Source organism: Xyrauchen texanus, chromosome 10 (assembly GCF_025860055.1).
Source record: "Xyrauchen texanus isolate HMW12.3.18 chromosome 10, RBS_HiC_50CHRs, whole genome shotgun sequence".
Classification (NCBI taxonomy): domain Eukaryota; kingdom Metazoa; phylum Chordata; class Actinopteri; order Cypriniformes; family Catostomidae; genus Xyrauchen; species Xyrauchen texanus.
This window is the reverse complement of record NC_068285.1, coordinates 8,704,276-8,720,988: the sequence shown is the minus strand read 5'-3', so window position 1 is coordinate 8,720,988 and position 16,713 is coordinate 8,704,276. Positions and strand designations below refer to the sequence as shown.

At 40.4% G+C, this 16,713-nt stretch overlaps 1 protein-coding gene across 1 annotated transcript in view; it reads right to left on the bottom strand.

Moving 5' to 3' along the window:
* Positions 1-2,334: 2,334 nt before the first annotated feature.
* The window catches only part of LOC127650410 (solute carrier family 45 member 4-like), a 52,533-nt gene continuing 38,154 nt past the window's right edge, over positions 2,335-16,713 (bottom strand). The window contains exons 4-9 of the mRNA XM_052135839.1: positions 12,136-12,324; positions 6,312-6,491; positions 4,548-5,674; positions 4,030-4,129; positions 3,656-3,867; positions 2,335-3,452 (exon numbers count right to left, since the gene is read on the bottom strand). Coding sequence (XP_051991799.1) covers positions 3,075-3,452; positions 3,656-3,867; positions 4,030-4,129; positions 4,548-5,674; positions 6,312-6,491; positions 12,136-12,324 — 2,186 coding nt within the window. The 3' untranslated portion in view covers positions 2,335-3,074. The remainder of the gene's footprint in view (positions 3,453-3,655; positions 3,868-4,029; positions 4,130-4,547; positions 5,675-6,311; positions 6,492-12,135; positions 12,325-16,713) is intronic.

Here is a 16,713-nt window from a genome sequence, read left to right as displayed (position 1 = left end):
GCTTCAGAAACCGTAGAGTGCAGCTGGAGTCCCAATGGTGGAGACGAGTTCATTCACACGGACCAAACCAGCCGCTAATGTAAACAGACCGCTAGAGCGAGTGTCCGACATGCATTGAATTATTCCCATTCTGTGAGAGAAAACTTGCAGAAAAACTTACAATACAACTCATTTGTGTTTTGAATTCTTGCACAGTAAAAGTTCTGCCAAAAAGTGCCGAAGCGGCAACCTCAAAAATCACATAATGTTCTTTGAATGCGACACAAGCGCAAGACTTACATAGCTGAAGAAAGTTACATTTGAAGACATTGAATATTGGAAGTCTGCTGATTTAAAAGAAAGTATATATATTTTTTCGGTTTGGTATTTGCGCAGCATTGAGATTATTATTCGTTCAGTCTGTGAAGCATTCTCTGCATTGGTTCGGCCCTTGGGTTTAGGCCGTGTTAGGGAATACACTGAAAGGGGATATGGAAACATGGAAAACTATGAGGGAGGGTCATTTGTCACACGTATAATGAGAAATGCATGCCGCCACCTCAGCAGGAAACTCATTAAAGCACTTCAGTACGTCAATGACAAGAGTTGACGCTTTCATTTCTAAGTTAACATGAACTAAATTCATGTTTATTTGGGTGAATCTCACGAAAACCTCTCAAGAAAGTGTCCTGGTCGTTTTTTCACCCCAACATAAAAAAAAAAAATGATAATAAATTAAAATAAAGAAATCATAATTTGCATGAAGAAAATCTAAGACAATTAAGAAAATTCTTTCCACAAATTGTAATTATCATGATGCAAAAAAATTCTAAAAATTATATATATATATATATAACATTTTAATACATTTTTTTTGGCATTATGGTAATTAAAATAATATATACATGTATATGTATGTGTGTATATATATATATACACACACACACACACACACACAAACACACAGAAGTATATATATATTATTTAACTTGTAAAGTACAAATGTAAGCATGGCGGTATTTGGTAGTATTTTATTATGCTAATATTAATTAAAAAAATACTTGTGTCCAGATAAATATATATATACAAATAGTTCAATAACACATATACATACATATATATATATATATATATAAATATTGGCACCCTTGGTAAATATGAGCAAAGAAGGCTGTGAAAAATATGTATTTATTGTTTATCCTTTTGGTCTTTCATTAAAAATATTCACAAAATCTTACGCAAACACAAAAGTTTTATCAAAACACAAATATTTGTATCAAATATATGTGTGGCACAATTATTGGTACCCCAAATATTCTTATGAGTAAAATATATCTGAAGTTTATTCCCATTCCTATTTTAGAAGTATATATTTGGAGAGGTGAAGAATGTTAAGAAGGTTAAATTGGCCAAAAATTCTCCAAAGATCACAACTGGAGAATTGCAGAGTCTTGGGGTCAGAAAGTCTCCAAAACTACAATCGGACATCACCTACTTCACAACAAGTGGTTTGGGAGGGTTTCAAGAAAAAGCCTCTGCTCTCATCCAACAACAAACTCAAGTACCCCGTCTCCTTAAGATGATTCTCTTATAATATATTCCTCTTTTGTAAGTCGCTTTGGATAAAAGCATCTACCAAATGAATAAATGTAAATGTGTCTTCAGTTTGCCAGACACTACTGGAACTTCAAATGGGTACCTCATGCCCACGGTTAAATATGGTGCCGGCTCTTTAATGTTGTGGGGCAGTTTTTATGCCAGAGGTCCTGGACATCTTGTTCGGATATATGGCATCATGGACTCTATCGTATACCAACAGATACTAAATCAAAATCTGACTGCCTCTGCAAGAAAGTTTAAAATTGGCTGTGGTTGGATACTCCAGCAGGACAAAAACATCAAAATCAACAAAAATGGTTCACTGACCAGAAAATCAAGGTTCGGCCATGGCCATCCCAGTCCCCTGACCTGAACCCCATAGAGTTAAATGTGGGTTAAACTGAAGAGGAGAGTCCACAAACATGGACCTCTGAATTTGAAGATCTGGAGAGATTCTGTATGGAGGAATGATCTCAGATCACTCGCCATGTGTTCTCCAACCTCATTATTTATTCTAGACTCAGAACTGTTATCTTGGCAAAGGGAGGTTGCACAAAGTATTGCCAATAATTGTGCCACACATATTTGACAAAATGTTTTTTTTTTTGTTGATAAAACTTGTTGCAATTGTTTGATATCAATTAGAGGATAGATTTTTGTCTATGAAAGATCAAAAGGATAAACAATAAGGATATATATTTCACAACCTTCTTTTCTTATATTTAAAAAGGGTGCCAATATTTTTGGCCACTAATGTGAGTGTATATTATATAATAGTACAGTATATATCTGCAGTATTATAAAATAGTAACGTATATAAAACATTTAATATTTATAAAATTTTGGCATTACGGTACGGAAAATTAGGGACAATTTGCTTTTTACCATGAAAATAATGTTACAATAGCTCTAAAAATATACATTCTAATTTTTTTTTCTTTTGATTTTGGTGTCTTGGACATTTCTTTGTGAGATTTACCCCTTTACCTGCATGGCACGCCTAAAATAAAACAATAACTGTAAATTATTGCACTGGACAACTTTTGGTAATCATAATGTCCTTGATTAGGACAGCAGTTAAAACAATATAATTTTTTTTTATATAAAGTTTTTGAGCGATTGAATGACATTAGAGATTTCTTTACATTATATTAGATTTGTTTAGTATGAGCTTAGAATGGAAGTGTGCAAGATAAGTGCATGTCGATAAGAGCGAGAGAGACAGCACGCCCTCTCTCTCTCTCTCTCTCTCTCCCCTGAAAAGTTCAGCCCAGAGTCGCCCCCTGGTGGCCCTGAGAGGGAAGGATGCCCGTCCTCACCCTACTGCAACCCTGAGACCCACAACACCAGGCCAAGTGGAGACAAAAAAAAACACAAACAACAACACTGACAAAAAAAACAACTCCCCAGAAACTGTCTCCCCGTGGTCTTGTTGACGTGTGTAAAAACGTGCCCAGCCGTTGGGAATGTTAGCAGTTGTCGGAATCGGATCACATTCACAGCGTGGATTCGCACTCCACTTTGCAGGTTGTGGTGGCAGTACCTTTCCGGGTGAGCTTCAGGAAGCTGGGTTTCTCAGTGACCATGTTTTCTCCGTGGACGTTACTAGACGTCAACGCTTTTGTCTGCTCGCTCTTTGACGCGTTGCCTTCTACGTTCGAACCCGGGTAGATGACGAGGAAGCAGGATGCAAGGAAACCCAAGAAGGAGCCACCAGACGCCACCATGGGAATGACCCGCACGCTGCCCACGGCGTCCACCACCGCCCCTAGCGCCGACGCCACCAGGATCTGCGAGATGTACACTTGGCACGACAGGATGGCGCAGTCGATGCCAAAACCTCGCTTGGAGTTCCCAGGGCTGTGCTGGACATACTGCAAACAGTGCAAATATAAAAATACATCAAGTTTAAACACCACATATTTCTTCTTTCCATTCTACAGGATTTTTTAACGCAATCAAAATAAAGGCTGGACAAACTCATTATTTTGAAAACATCATATTTAACATTTTATTAGGAGTTGTAATGGGATTATGGTCTTAAAGAGATGAATGCACGTCTGAAGAAGATTCTGACCTCTTTCATTTCATGATACTGCCCCAGCAGAGCATACGGACAGTATGAGATGCTCATGGAGATAATTCCCATGCTGCTGATCATCACCATGGAGACGTAGACATTTGGGAAGATCGCCATGACAAGCGTACCCACCGCAAAACCCAGAGTGCCCAGGATGTAGATGACCTTTATACTGAGGTCAAAGTTATCCAGGGACTTCTGCAGTATAGCTAGATTTAAAAAAAGGAAATAAAGAATTTGAATTGATTCATTGATTCATAATTGAAAGCACAATGTTTTGTTGCATTTCTAGTTTTTAAGGTGTGACGTTCAACAGCTTTGTGCAGCACTGAAACATAAGTTTTTTGGCTGTCTAGGTGAGTGACACTCACCTGAACATAAAGCAGCAGTAGCGGCATATATCACTAGACCCCAGCAGCCCATCTGCACCCCCTTGTGGTAGTTATACAGCGCGGTGGAGTTCAACGGGGCCTACAGCAAAAGCAGAGATTAGCGGTAAAGTATTAAAGTAAAAACTAACATTTCGAACTGATGCCAGGACCCCGAGGGCCACCAAAAGGAGTATTCACCAAAAAATAAATGTGTTGTCATTGGGTCAAAATTTTAAGTTGCCGTTTTTTTTTTGCTTTTTGCTAACTTCCGCCATTTTGCTAACTAACCACATGCCCTCCCTCAAATATCTGCACCAATTTGTCATTGTCCACAAATCAACTTCCCCTTTTACGCAGCTCTCAAATCTCATCTGCGGTCACGTATATTCAAACGTGCCGAATCACGATTGTTCACGTGGCACGCGATAACCAGTGCCATTTGACATTAATGGTGTTAAACCAGGTGCAAATATGGTTTTATTTGAGGTTAAACCACAGTAACAAATAAAAATGCTCACCGTGGGGTCACCCTCATAGATGACCTGCCCCATGAAGTCAGTGTAGAACACGGCCTCGGCAATGATGGAAAACCAGGTGACCAGGTGACAAATGCACAGTCTGAACAGCTCTTTGGGCATCTTCAACATGGACATCCACAGCAGTCGCACGGTGGTCTCCACCTCCTCCTCCTCGCTCTCCGCGTCCCCACTCAAGTTGGTGTTCTCGCTCTGGTTTCTCTTCCTCTGTCCATTCCTCTGCTTCTGCCTTTTCTCCATCTCATAAATGTCATTCATACTACGGGACGGTTTGATGAGCAACGCTGCATTGGCACGACGGTAACGGTAACGGTGGGAGCCTACGCGGCCATAGTAGGAGAAGGTACAAGACGACTGTCGATAGAAGGTGTGGCGTCTGCGTCGTATGGATGCATTGGTGCTCGAAGTTTTCATAGACGTGTTGGGTTGGGTGTGACCGTTCATGCCATTAAGGTCCGTTGGTTGTCCATTGGGTGCTTTGGATCCATTGAGTTGGTTGTTAAGTAGAGCTTCCTCACTGTTGTGCTCTGCCTGTTGCAACAACGCAGAAGCACGACTTAATTTACAGCGCAAGAACTCCTGACTCCCAGCACTGCTGCTGCGCCGTGGCAGCGACCCGTGATAGGACGAAATCCGGTCTTGGAAGATTGAAGGCTCAATTTCACGCAAGAATAGCATATCGTGGTCGAGATGGTCCAATGTCGCATCAGCCATGGCCAAAACGGAGTCGCTCTTACTGCGGACAATGTCATCAAGGAAGTCCATGTCTAGATCTCGTTCCGAGCACCGGTCAGTATACAGGTCGTAATGAACATAGTGGTCGTAAGACTCATCTTCGTAGATCATGTCGAGTTGACTTTGGTGCGCTGGTGGTACCAGAGAGCTGTGGACTTTAGCATTCGATTCGGTTTCAGCTTCCTCGTCGAGACGGTCTTGTTGCGGACTGAACTGTTGTTCTTCGATACTGAAGAGGTGAAGAGCGACGGACACTGTGAACAGAACTGCAGCAAAGAGGAACAGAATCTGCTCCTGAGACTTGAAGGCCTGACCCAGGAAGGTGTGCGTCCAGTCAAGACCGCCGAGAGCATAACCAACCGCACCTCCCAGCCCTAAAGAAAACACAAGACACACAAACAGCTTAGCACTGATCCTCTAAGGGTGCTTACACACTAGAAAAAAAACTTTGATGGAAGTATGAGGGATAGGAATGAGCAACATGTACTTTAAGAGCGTGGAGATATTCGGATCAGTTTGAAATCAAGCGGGAATACAGCAAATTGGGTTTTCTGAAAGCACAACCTGACCTACCTCTATGAAATTCTCACTGGTTAACTCATGCTTGTGTCAGAGTGTTGCAGCAGATGTTAAAATGGTCTCAACTTCTGGTCTCATGACACATTCTCGTGCTTAAAAATGCTAGATGCATCAAAATGAAAAGAACAGACGGCAGGTGTCTCGAGATGCATTTTTAACAGTTCTTTTTAACTTGACGTGACGTCTAAAAATGTGGCACACCTGTGCGAGATGCTGAAAATACAGCAAGATGCAGCACAACAGTCAAAGAAGTCCATTAGTGCATGTTTACATTGAAAAACAGTTCTGACACAAACATTACGCATTTGGTGTGAACGGCCATAAGACTCAGGTCTTTCAAATATATTCAAGCCCAGATTATGTGTTATGTGAGGAACTGAAGGACCGACAAAGCGTTTGATTTCTTTGCTGGGTGAATTTATTGTGCTGTACCAGCAGAAAAGGCGTGGATGTTGAGGGCCATGTCCTGTTCATCTGTGTCTGCCACGTCCAGCAGATACGCTCGTATAGGGCCCTCCGTTGCATCAGCACAGAAATCCAGCACCACGACCCCCAAAACGGTCATCACGATCCCTATTGGCTGATTATTTGGCACGTCTCCTAAAGCAAGACCTGAGAGAGCGAAACAAAGAGAGAGAGAGAAGACCATAAGAGTTGCATACAAGCAGGTCCAAATTTTGGCCATTTTCAGCAAAACTACAGAATCAATGTAGCGATGTCAGGCAGTCCCCCAAGAAATCCCGTAGTGATTTCAATGGCTAAAAGAAGTTGTTTTGGGTATTTTATTAGGTGCGTAAATCCTAAAATGCTAAAATCCTAAAATTTGCTCCCAATGGCAGGCTAGCGCCTTGCATGGCAGCTCTGCCACCATTGGTGTATGAATGTGTGTGTGAATGGGTGATTGGGAAAGAGTGTAAAGCGCTTTGGTAACCTTTAAGGTTAAAAAAAGCGCTATATAAGTGCAGACCATTTACCATTTACCAAAATATTGCTTGAAGGCTTACGTTATTTTAATCATGAAAAAACTAGAGCTATCGAAATTAACACGTTAACGTTTAACGTTACGTTAGCGATTAATTGAAACGTTTAACACGTTCATGTTTAACGCTCATGTTGGAAAATGTTAAAAACTTTATGGTTACACATTGTTTTCTTTTCTAAGAGGGAACTAAAGTAATTTTAGCAGGAAAATCCGTATGTATAGAGCTAATTTAAGCACTTTCAAAATCAGCGATTAATCGCGATTATGTAAAATCAAGCGATTAATCACGATTAAATATTTGAATTGACTGACACCACTTGAAAATACATAAATGAATGTTGCGTAAGCTATATATGGCACATCACATGATATAACCAAAGCAACAGATGATCAAATTAAAGGTTTATCTTTGTGTTTTCAGTTAGCACGCTCACCGATTAGCATGCAATGCTAACACTGTAGCGCTAACATATTCAGTGCAAGTACTTCACATAATTATATCAAAAAGTTTAACTTAGTGCTATATGGAAAGTGGATATGGTAATACTGTATTTACAGTAGTGTTTACTAGGAGTTTATAACAGACACTTCTGATGTTGTGCACCACAGAGTCACAGTGTTTCCACTTTTCATGCAAATCAACCTACAAATGGCTGACTTATAGTTGACTGCATATTAAACTGGGATATTAAAGTATTTGAATGTGTGAGCCTTCCTATTAATAAACCTGATTGTCAACTCAACAGCTCTCTTCCTCGCTTACGACAGAATATACGGCAACCGAATATACGATTGGTCATGTGCTCTGAAGTGCAAATTTACCATTAATCAATATTCCACACAGACTGTCAGCATGTCCGACACATACTGCCTGTGCCCTCAGGGAATTCAAACATCCCGTAATGCATGACCTTCATCCGGCGCATGTCAATTGGCTCCATTGTCATTACATGCAACATGTCACATGTACGTGCCTCTATTGAAACATCTATTGATTGTTTTGGCATATTTTTTCTTTTTTCTAGGGTTACATTAGATTAGCGGGTGACCAAAAGGTGTGTTGTGTGCATAATTATTGGCCTTTGTTAAGGCAAGCTTCACTGTTACTATTTAGGGCTGTAAAGTGTGAAAGATTTACTATTCTATATTATGATTATTAATTCACTATCCACACACACACACACACACACACACACACACCTTGTTGTGTTTCCATGTTTTATGGGGACTTTCCATAGACATAATGGTTTTTATACTGTACAAACTTTATATTCTATCCCCTAAACCTAACCCTCACAGAAAACTTTCTGCATTTTTACATTTTCAAAAAACATAATTTAGTATGATTTATAAGCTGTTTTCCTCATGGGGACCGACAAAATGTCCCCACAAGGTCAAACATTTCGGGTTTTACTATCCTTATGGGGACATTTGGTCCCCACAAAGTGATAAATACACGCTCACACACACACACACACACACACACACACTCTCTCACACACACACACACTCTCACACACACACACTCTCACTCACACTCACACACACACACTCTCACTCACACTCTCACTCACACTCTAACACACACTCTAACACACACTCTAACACACACTCTAACACACACACTAACACACACTCTAACACACACTCTAACACACACACTCTCACACACACTCTAACACACACTCTAACACACACTCTAACACACACACTCTCACACACACACACGTTAAACTGTAAAAGACACAGTAAGAAGGTGAACACAAGTATATAGTCTTCACTGTGTTACGTCAATATTCGGGTGAGTAAAATTTCTTCCTCACAAGAGAGTCGGCGTGCAGCGAGCTAGTTGTGGAGACAGGAAGTTGTTCCAGATAGCCAATGAAAGGTAAAAAGGGCACAACAGGAAACAGTTCCCTGTGAACTGGTTCCTAATCCTTTCCCATGTCATAGAGACAGACAGAGTTCACGCTGCCACACACACACACACACACACACACACACACACACACGTAGTGTTTCCATGTTTTATGGGGACTTTCCATAGACATAATGGTTTTTATACTGTACAAACTTTATATTCTATCCCCTAAACCTAACCCTACCCCTAAACCTAACCCTCACAGAAAACTTTCTGCATTTTTACATTTTCAAAAAACATAATTTAGTATGATTTATAAGCTGTTTTCCTCATGGGGACCGACAAAATGTCCCCACAAGGTCAAAAATTTCGGGTTTTACTATCCTTATGGGGACATTTGTTCCCCACAAAGTGATAAATACACACACACACACACACACACACACACACACACACACACACACACACACACACACACACACACACACACACACACACACACACACACACACACACACACACACCAGAGGGTCTCTCTTCACTCAGATAATGATGGTTTTCTGTGTTAAATCTACTGACAAAATCAGATTAAACCAGCCTAAAAGGTGGTTTGCTGGTCTTTCAGCTGTTTTAAGAGGGTTTTGGGCACTTTTCAGCAGGGCATGCTGGGAGTCAAGCTGGCCTCCAGCTAAACTAGTAGAAAAACCAGCTTGGGAGACCATCTTAAACCATGTAAGACCAGCAAAACATCAGAGGCTGTTTTCTTTTCAGCAGGGAAGAAATATGGACAACTAAACTCTTGAGAAGATTTTTCACAAGTTTGCGCAACATGAGAATGAGTAAATGCTGACAGGTTTATTATTTTTGGGAGAAATATCCCTTTAAAGTCCCCCTTTGTGAACCGGTGAAATAGTAAAAGTACATTCTGTTCGCATTTTTAACAGATTGCCTGAAAACACCCCACAGTTTTAAGGTTGAAATGGAAAATACATTAACTTCCCACAATTAAAATATTAAAAATATTGTTGAGATCTGAGGCGCTGACAGGTGTTGAGTGGGGTTCAGATATCAGCAGGTGTCCATTCTCTTCACAAACACGTGCCAGCTGACGTTGGCCGTTCTGTGCCAAGAACAAGAGCGCTCCTGATAAAAACAACTTGATTTTTGCAAACATCTCACCCTAATGGATAGGGCTGGGTAAAAATATACATTTCCCGATGCATCACGATCTCAATATCAGTATTTTCCTCTATGCACAACCCTCTTTTACAGTGAGAGGAAATAAATCACATATGCACCCAAATTTCGCACTATGCTACTAAAACGTAAATATTTGGCAACTGGCTGGTAAAGGTTCAGATTTCACTCAGCGGCGATTGAGTAGTTCAGTGGTGAAGAAGCTCAACAGCGAGATCCTTTGACCGAGTGTTGAGAGGAAATGTTTGGTTTGACTGGGGTTCGGCGTGTTCGCTGTCTTTTTCTGCATATGGCGGTGCCGTTTTGTGGTCCGTTCTTCATAACTCGGCGGCTCATTTTAACTTATCGCGGCCCATTTCGCGGGCGACACACCGGACCGCTCGGTTCTCCTGATGGCCAGTGCACCTATGATTGGCCCCAAAGTGCGTCGGCCCACCGAGAAAATGCCCGGTATGCCAGATTACCAGTCCAGCCCTGTGTGAGTCCAAAGACAAGATCCACACAATCAATCTGTCATTGAATAATGTTACTTTTAATACCTTTTCTGCCATTTATCATCAGTTGTTGATCCAAAAACAGCATAAAATAAACATTTAATTATAAATCACACACAGCACGGATGATATAAAGCTGTTCGAGCCTTCTCTCGTTAATATGCGCTCTTTATAGAACTGCCGGTTTTCTTAAAGAGACAGTAACGTTTTTTAGCACGTGTAAAAAAAAAAAAAAAAAAATGTAAATAGTACCAACTATGAAATTAAACAATAAACATATAACATGTATATTATATGCAATATAATATCATGTGTTGATTGAATGCATGAATTCATTTTTAAAAAGCCAAAATGTGACCAAAATGATGAAAAACGAATCATATATAATTAGTCAAATGTATATTTTCGTAATGTACCTAGTTAGAAGGTGACCTGTATAACCAACAGCATTAGGTGGGGGAGAATTGCTTTCAAGTGCACGCAAAAGGACATTTTAACTGAAATATACCCATATGAATCAATATCGAATCGCAAATATAAATATTTCCTGAGAAAGTCCCTCAAACAACTATATAATGCTAAATAATTATACATAGTTATATTTCAATAATTATAAATGCAATACATATTATACATATAATAATTTAGATAATTAAAATGCATGACATTTTTGTGACTAATGAAAAAAGCATTGATAAGATAATACAAGTGGCTTTAGAAGGCAATATATTGTTTATTTATTTGTTATTATTGAACATTAGCCTGTCATTGGCCTAAAGTGCACAGTAACCCATTTTGCAATGTAATTCGTCAATGTGTCCGAGATAGATTTATTATAAGGGCTTTTTCTAGGAAGGTAAACATGCATCAGACGGACACTGGGCTGGACTTGTAATCTGGCATACCGGGCATTTTCCCGGTGGGCCGATGCAATTTGTGGCCGAGCGGTTTGGTGGGTTGCAATAAGCTAAAATGAGCCGCCGTGTTATGCAGAACGGACCACAAAACGGCGCCGCGATATGCAGAAAAGGACAGCGAACACCCATAACACCCCCCCCGCTCAACAACATGTGGGCCAGTTGCTATGTAAAATCCCGGGCCGATTTCTTTACCCAGTCCAGCGCTGGACAGACGCTTTTGGACCGTCTCACTTTGGTTGCGTTGCGTCATGAACACAGTATTTTTCAGTCGCTGTGTAAAATGAAACACATCTCGAGATACCTGCATTCAGAAATGCGTGCCATGTTCTCATCTTGTGCCGTCACAAGTGTCGCGCAAGTCTGAATGTGGTTTGTTCTTAATACAGCTGGAGTTGCGCTTATTGCACCCTGCTGAAAACAGGTGCAACTTCAAGCTTGAATTGCTCCGATGGTCGGAATAATCCTTATTAGAGTCCAGCGACAAACTTAATTGCATACATTTCATAACTTCTTTTTTATATCCGTTTTTATATCATTAATTGCAGTGAATTAATGCGTTAAATCCCAACTAATATATAATGAATATATCTCAGTATATTGGTTGGGCTGTCCGGACCGGGCCAGGTTCGGGCTTCAACTTGATGCCTGCACAAATCTCAACATGCACTGACGACTCTTGCACATTAAGACCAGGAACATGTATTATATATATATATATAATAAGGAAGTTGGTCAATTTTGTTATCTTGTGGACTTTAAAGCTTCATTCAATTCTGACTTTCTCACCTGTCTGTGGACTCACCTATGAGTGAACCATTGAGAAAAAGAGCCACGCCCAACAGCACGCCCACACACAGTGCCAGGATGAAGGGTCGCCTGCGGCCCCAGCGCAGTGTACAGCGGTCACTCGCCGAACCAACCAGAGGAGTAAAGATGAGACCCAGGATTGGACTGAGGAACCACGTCAGGCTGTAGTATTGTTCTGGAAGACCTGAGAGCACGACAAACCACTGATTATTAACATCCCAACATGCAATTAACACAGGTGTGATGTCACTTCCTGTATACACAGCCCAGGGGACATGAATATGAAGCTTCTTAGTTAAAAGCGGTTTCAGGTCTGTGAAAAATGACACATAAAATGATGATCTTATTATTACAAGAAAACAGGTTCAGACTATTAAAGCATTAAAAGACTTCATTTAAATCAACTTTCTCCCTCATGAACACGCTCACATGATTACGCACATAAATAAAGAATGCTGTTTAAACATTATAGGTTTAGTAATCGTCTGAAAGCTTAGCAGACCTCCAGCGTACCAATAAAAATACACTTTCATTGTTCCCGGATCAGAAGGAACACGCATCCAGCGTGCCAACGCCTCTGTGCAGGAGACGGGCATTTTTGAGGTGATCTAGAAACACTTTCCCTACCTGAACTACCGTCTTATGATCCAAAAATAAAACTTCAAACACGTCCAGAGACAGAAATCAATGAGAGTTGGGGTCCAAAATGCTCCTGAAAACTCAAATTACGGGGGACAAAAGCTCTGTTTTGCGTTCCCGTGTTTGCAATTGACAACAGCGTTTACTAAACTACAGTTTAAATACAGTGTGCATAAATGAATAACCAATATATTAAATATTAACAGTAAATAATAAAAATAGCATATATTCAAAATAGACGATTTTGGGGTCCTGGGTATCTCAGCGAGTATTGACGTGGATTATCACCCCTGGAGTTTGAATCCAGGGTGTGCTGAGTGACTCCAGCCAGGTCTCCTAAGCAACCAAATTGGCCCGGTTGCTAGGGAGGATCGTGGAGAGTAGCATGAGCCTCCATATGTTGTGAGTCTCCGTGGTGTCATGCACAACGAGTCACGTGATAAGATGCGTGGATCGGCGGTCTCAGAAGCGGAGACGACTGAGACTTGTCCTCCGCCACCCGGATTGAGGCGAGTAACAGCGCCACCAAGAGGACCTACTAAGTAGTGGGAATTGGGCATTCCAAATTGGGGAGAAAAGGGGATAAATAAAAAAAAAAGAATAATGTTTTGACGATTTTAATATTCAAACAACAGAAAGTCTTCTCATTGATACTCCGTTATTTAATACACAAGTCAATTAAGGTGCGAGTTTATCCATCAATCCTAATTAACCATCAACTGCAACTTAATTTTAACTTTTACTAAAATTTAATAAGCATATTTATGACTCTAAAACTCTAAAATGTAATTGTAATCTATTTATTCAGATTGAGCATTTATTTTATTTGCATTTTAGTCATAAATGAGGACACAGGCTGTTTTAATATGATAAAATATACTGTAATATTACCATATATTATTTAATACCATATCAGCAAGAACATGGTGAAATAAATCAATAATGGAAGAAAGCAGATAAACAGTTAATACCAATAAATGGAAAAACTAAACAATTCATTTTAATATAGAAAATGTAATATATTTCTGTATTTGTGACACATATATATATATATATATTACGCATTTCAATTTCATAGTAAAATTCCATTAAAATAGAACTGAATATTCTTTAACAAGTCATTTAGTCATTAAATTTTAGTTAAAAATACATACAGTAATTGATGGAATTTCGTTATGAAATTAAAAATGCGTAAATATAAAAAATAGGCTGAATTATATATATATATATATATTTAGTGCATGTACTATGTAATAAACATACCCTATGTTTACAGGCTGACCCCATTAACTTCCACTGTAAGTGTCTCACTGGATCCCAGAAAATGAGGGACGAGTTTCAATTAATTTTGGTGATAAATCAACATTATTCCACAAATGCTGTCGAATGAGCTGAACTTGAACTGAACCTGTAATTCCTTTAAAAGTACTTTCTGGAAGAATGCACAAATAAAGGTAAAGAAATGTCCCTGAAAATCACATTTAGGGTGCAAATATCGCTATTCTAGCCGGATAATATCACACAAAATAAATAACAGAGAAAATCATAAAATTGCATTAATATTGCTGGAACATTACAGCACAAACAACATGAAAATATATTCCTAGATTTAGTTTAGTTTGATTTAAAATCAGCATAAACAGAATCTGAGAGAAACGGCATATTTAACTAGGAAATAAAAACAAAACAAACGAAAACAAAACAGGGTGAATAATTTGTTCATTACAGAGCAACTAAACAACAACAGAAGCAACTGCAGTACCAGTGAAAAACACTCAAGCTGTCATTTTAAGAGTTTGTGTGTGAAAATAAGTCTGTCACATAATTACAGCAAATGAAGACTAGATGGAGTCGTGGAGAGCTGACAGACATCGTGATGAATGACGACCTTTATAGTCTGTTTGTTATGTGGGGTTGTTATAGTGCCAGAGCATACACACATCGCACAGTGTGTGACATGCCAGCTTTCTAAAAACTGACCACCAAAATCACTGTCTCTCACACACACACACACACACACACACACACACCTCTCGCTATCAAAACACTCTACACAAGGCTGTTATAATGCCGCATAACCCAACACAGGCTGACGGTGCAGATCATGCGGCGGTTGGCACAGCAACAAAAATTCAGAAAGAATATGTGAAGAGATCTGTGTGTACTGACCGCAAGCCTCACAGGAATCAATGCTATCTTTAGAGAGAGATTTCTGTGTGTGTGTGTGTGTGTGTGTGTTTGTGTGTAGGCCTGTCCGACACAAGGGGAAGGTTGCCTCACGTCTAAAGCCATAATAGGATTACCACACACACACACACACACACACACATGCATCTCTGCGCCGGCTTGACAGCGGTCAGCGAGGGCTGCCAAGTTTGTTATGTGAAGCGATCAGTGTTTAGGAGTCAAGTTCAACACTGGCATATAGGACACCAGCAGAGAAAATTCCAGAACTTCAGATGGGTCGGTGCTTATGCAAGAGAGAACCGGTACAGTTTCACAGATGTCAGCAAATGACATCAGCACCAAATTCAAATGCCTCGCAAACATAGCATAGATCAAGGAACAGTGTTGGGGAAGCTACTTTAAAACTGTAGTTTGGCAAGCTACTCTGTAATTTTTATGACAAAGTCTCCTTGGGCTGATGTTTTGCACTTGTCACATAATATTGAGTATGGATAATATGTGAACAGAGACTCTGAGCTTGTTTCTTTCTGACTTTATTGCAATTGACATGCATTGCAAGTTTCGGCTGTACAGGTCAAATACAGTATTTGTACGTCTTGTAAAAGTAAACAAACTGTGGTTGGTCACTTTACAGCACCATCAGAGAGTCTCTTCTTATCGTGAGCCATCATAAGCTGCCTAGATGGTGGTAATGCAATATTTTAGCTTGTGATCTGCCGTTACAAAAGCAGAAGAAGAAAAATGCTGCCTGATTCTGAGCATCAGCCAGAATAAACTTCAGGTTCATGTTTACCCATAACTCAGTACTTATTTGAAGCACCTTTGGCAGCGATTACAGCCTCAAGTCTTTTTGGGTATGATTGGGACCGTCAGTGGACAGCTCAGGTCTCCAGAGATGTTCCTTGTTCCTCAAGAAGTGTCCTTGGGCAAGACACTGAACCCCAAGTTGCTCCCAATGGCAGACTAGCGCCTTGCATGGCAGCTCTGCCACCATTGGTGTGTGAATGGGTGATTGGGACACAGTGTAAAGCACTTTGGTAACCTCTAAGGTTAAAAAAGGCATTATAAGTGCAGACCATTTACCATTTACCATGTTTGATTGAGTTCAAGTCCAGGCTCTGGCTGGGCCACTCAAGGACATTCACAGAGTTGTACCCAAGACACTCTTGTGTTGTCTTGGCTTTGTGCTTGGGGTCATTGTCCTGTTGGAAGGTGAACCTTCGGCCCAGTCTGAGGTCCCGAGTGCTCTGAACCAGGTTCTCATTAAGGATATCTCTGTGATTTGCTGCATTCAGCTTTCCTTCACAGCATGCTTCAGAGTTGGGATGGTATTGCGCAGGTGATGAGTGGTGCCTGGTTTCCTCCAGACATGACACTTGGAATTGAGGCCAAACAGCTCAATCTTCATTTAATCAGACCAGAGAATCTTGTTTCTCAGTCTGAGAGTCCTTTAGGTGCTTTTTTAATGGGTCTTGTACTGAGGAGAGGCTTCAGTCTGGCCACTCTGCCATAAAGCCCAGATCAGTGGATTGTTGCAGTGATGGTTTTCCTTCTCCCATCTCCACACATGATCTCTGGAGCTCAATCAGAGTGACAGTCAGTATCTTGGCCACCTCTCTTACCAAGGCCCTTCTCCCCCGATAGCTCAGTTTGGCCGGTCGACCAGCTCTAGGAAGAGTCCTAGTTATTCCAAACTTCTTCCATTTAAGAACTATGGAGGCCACTGTGCTCCTGGGAACCTTTAATG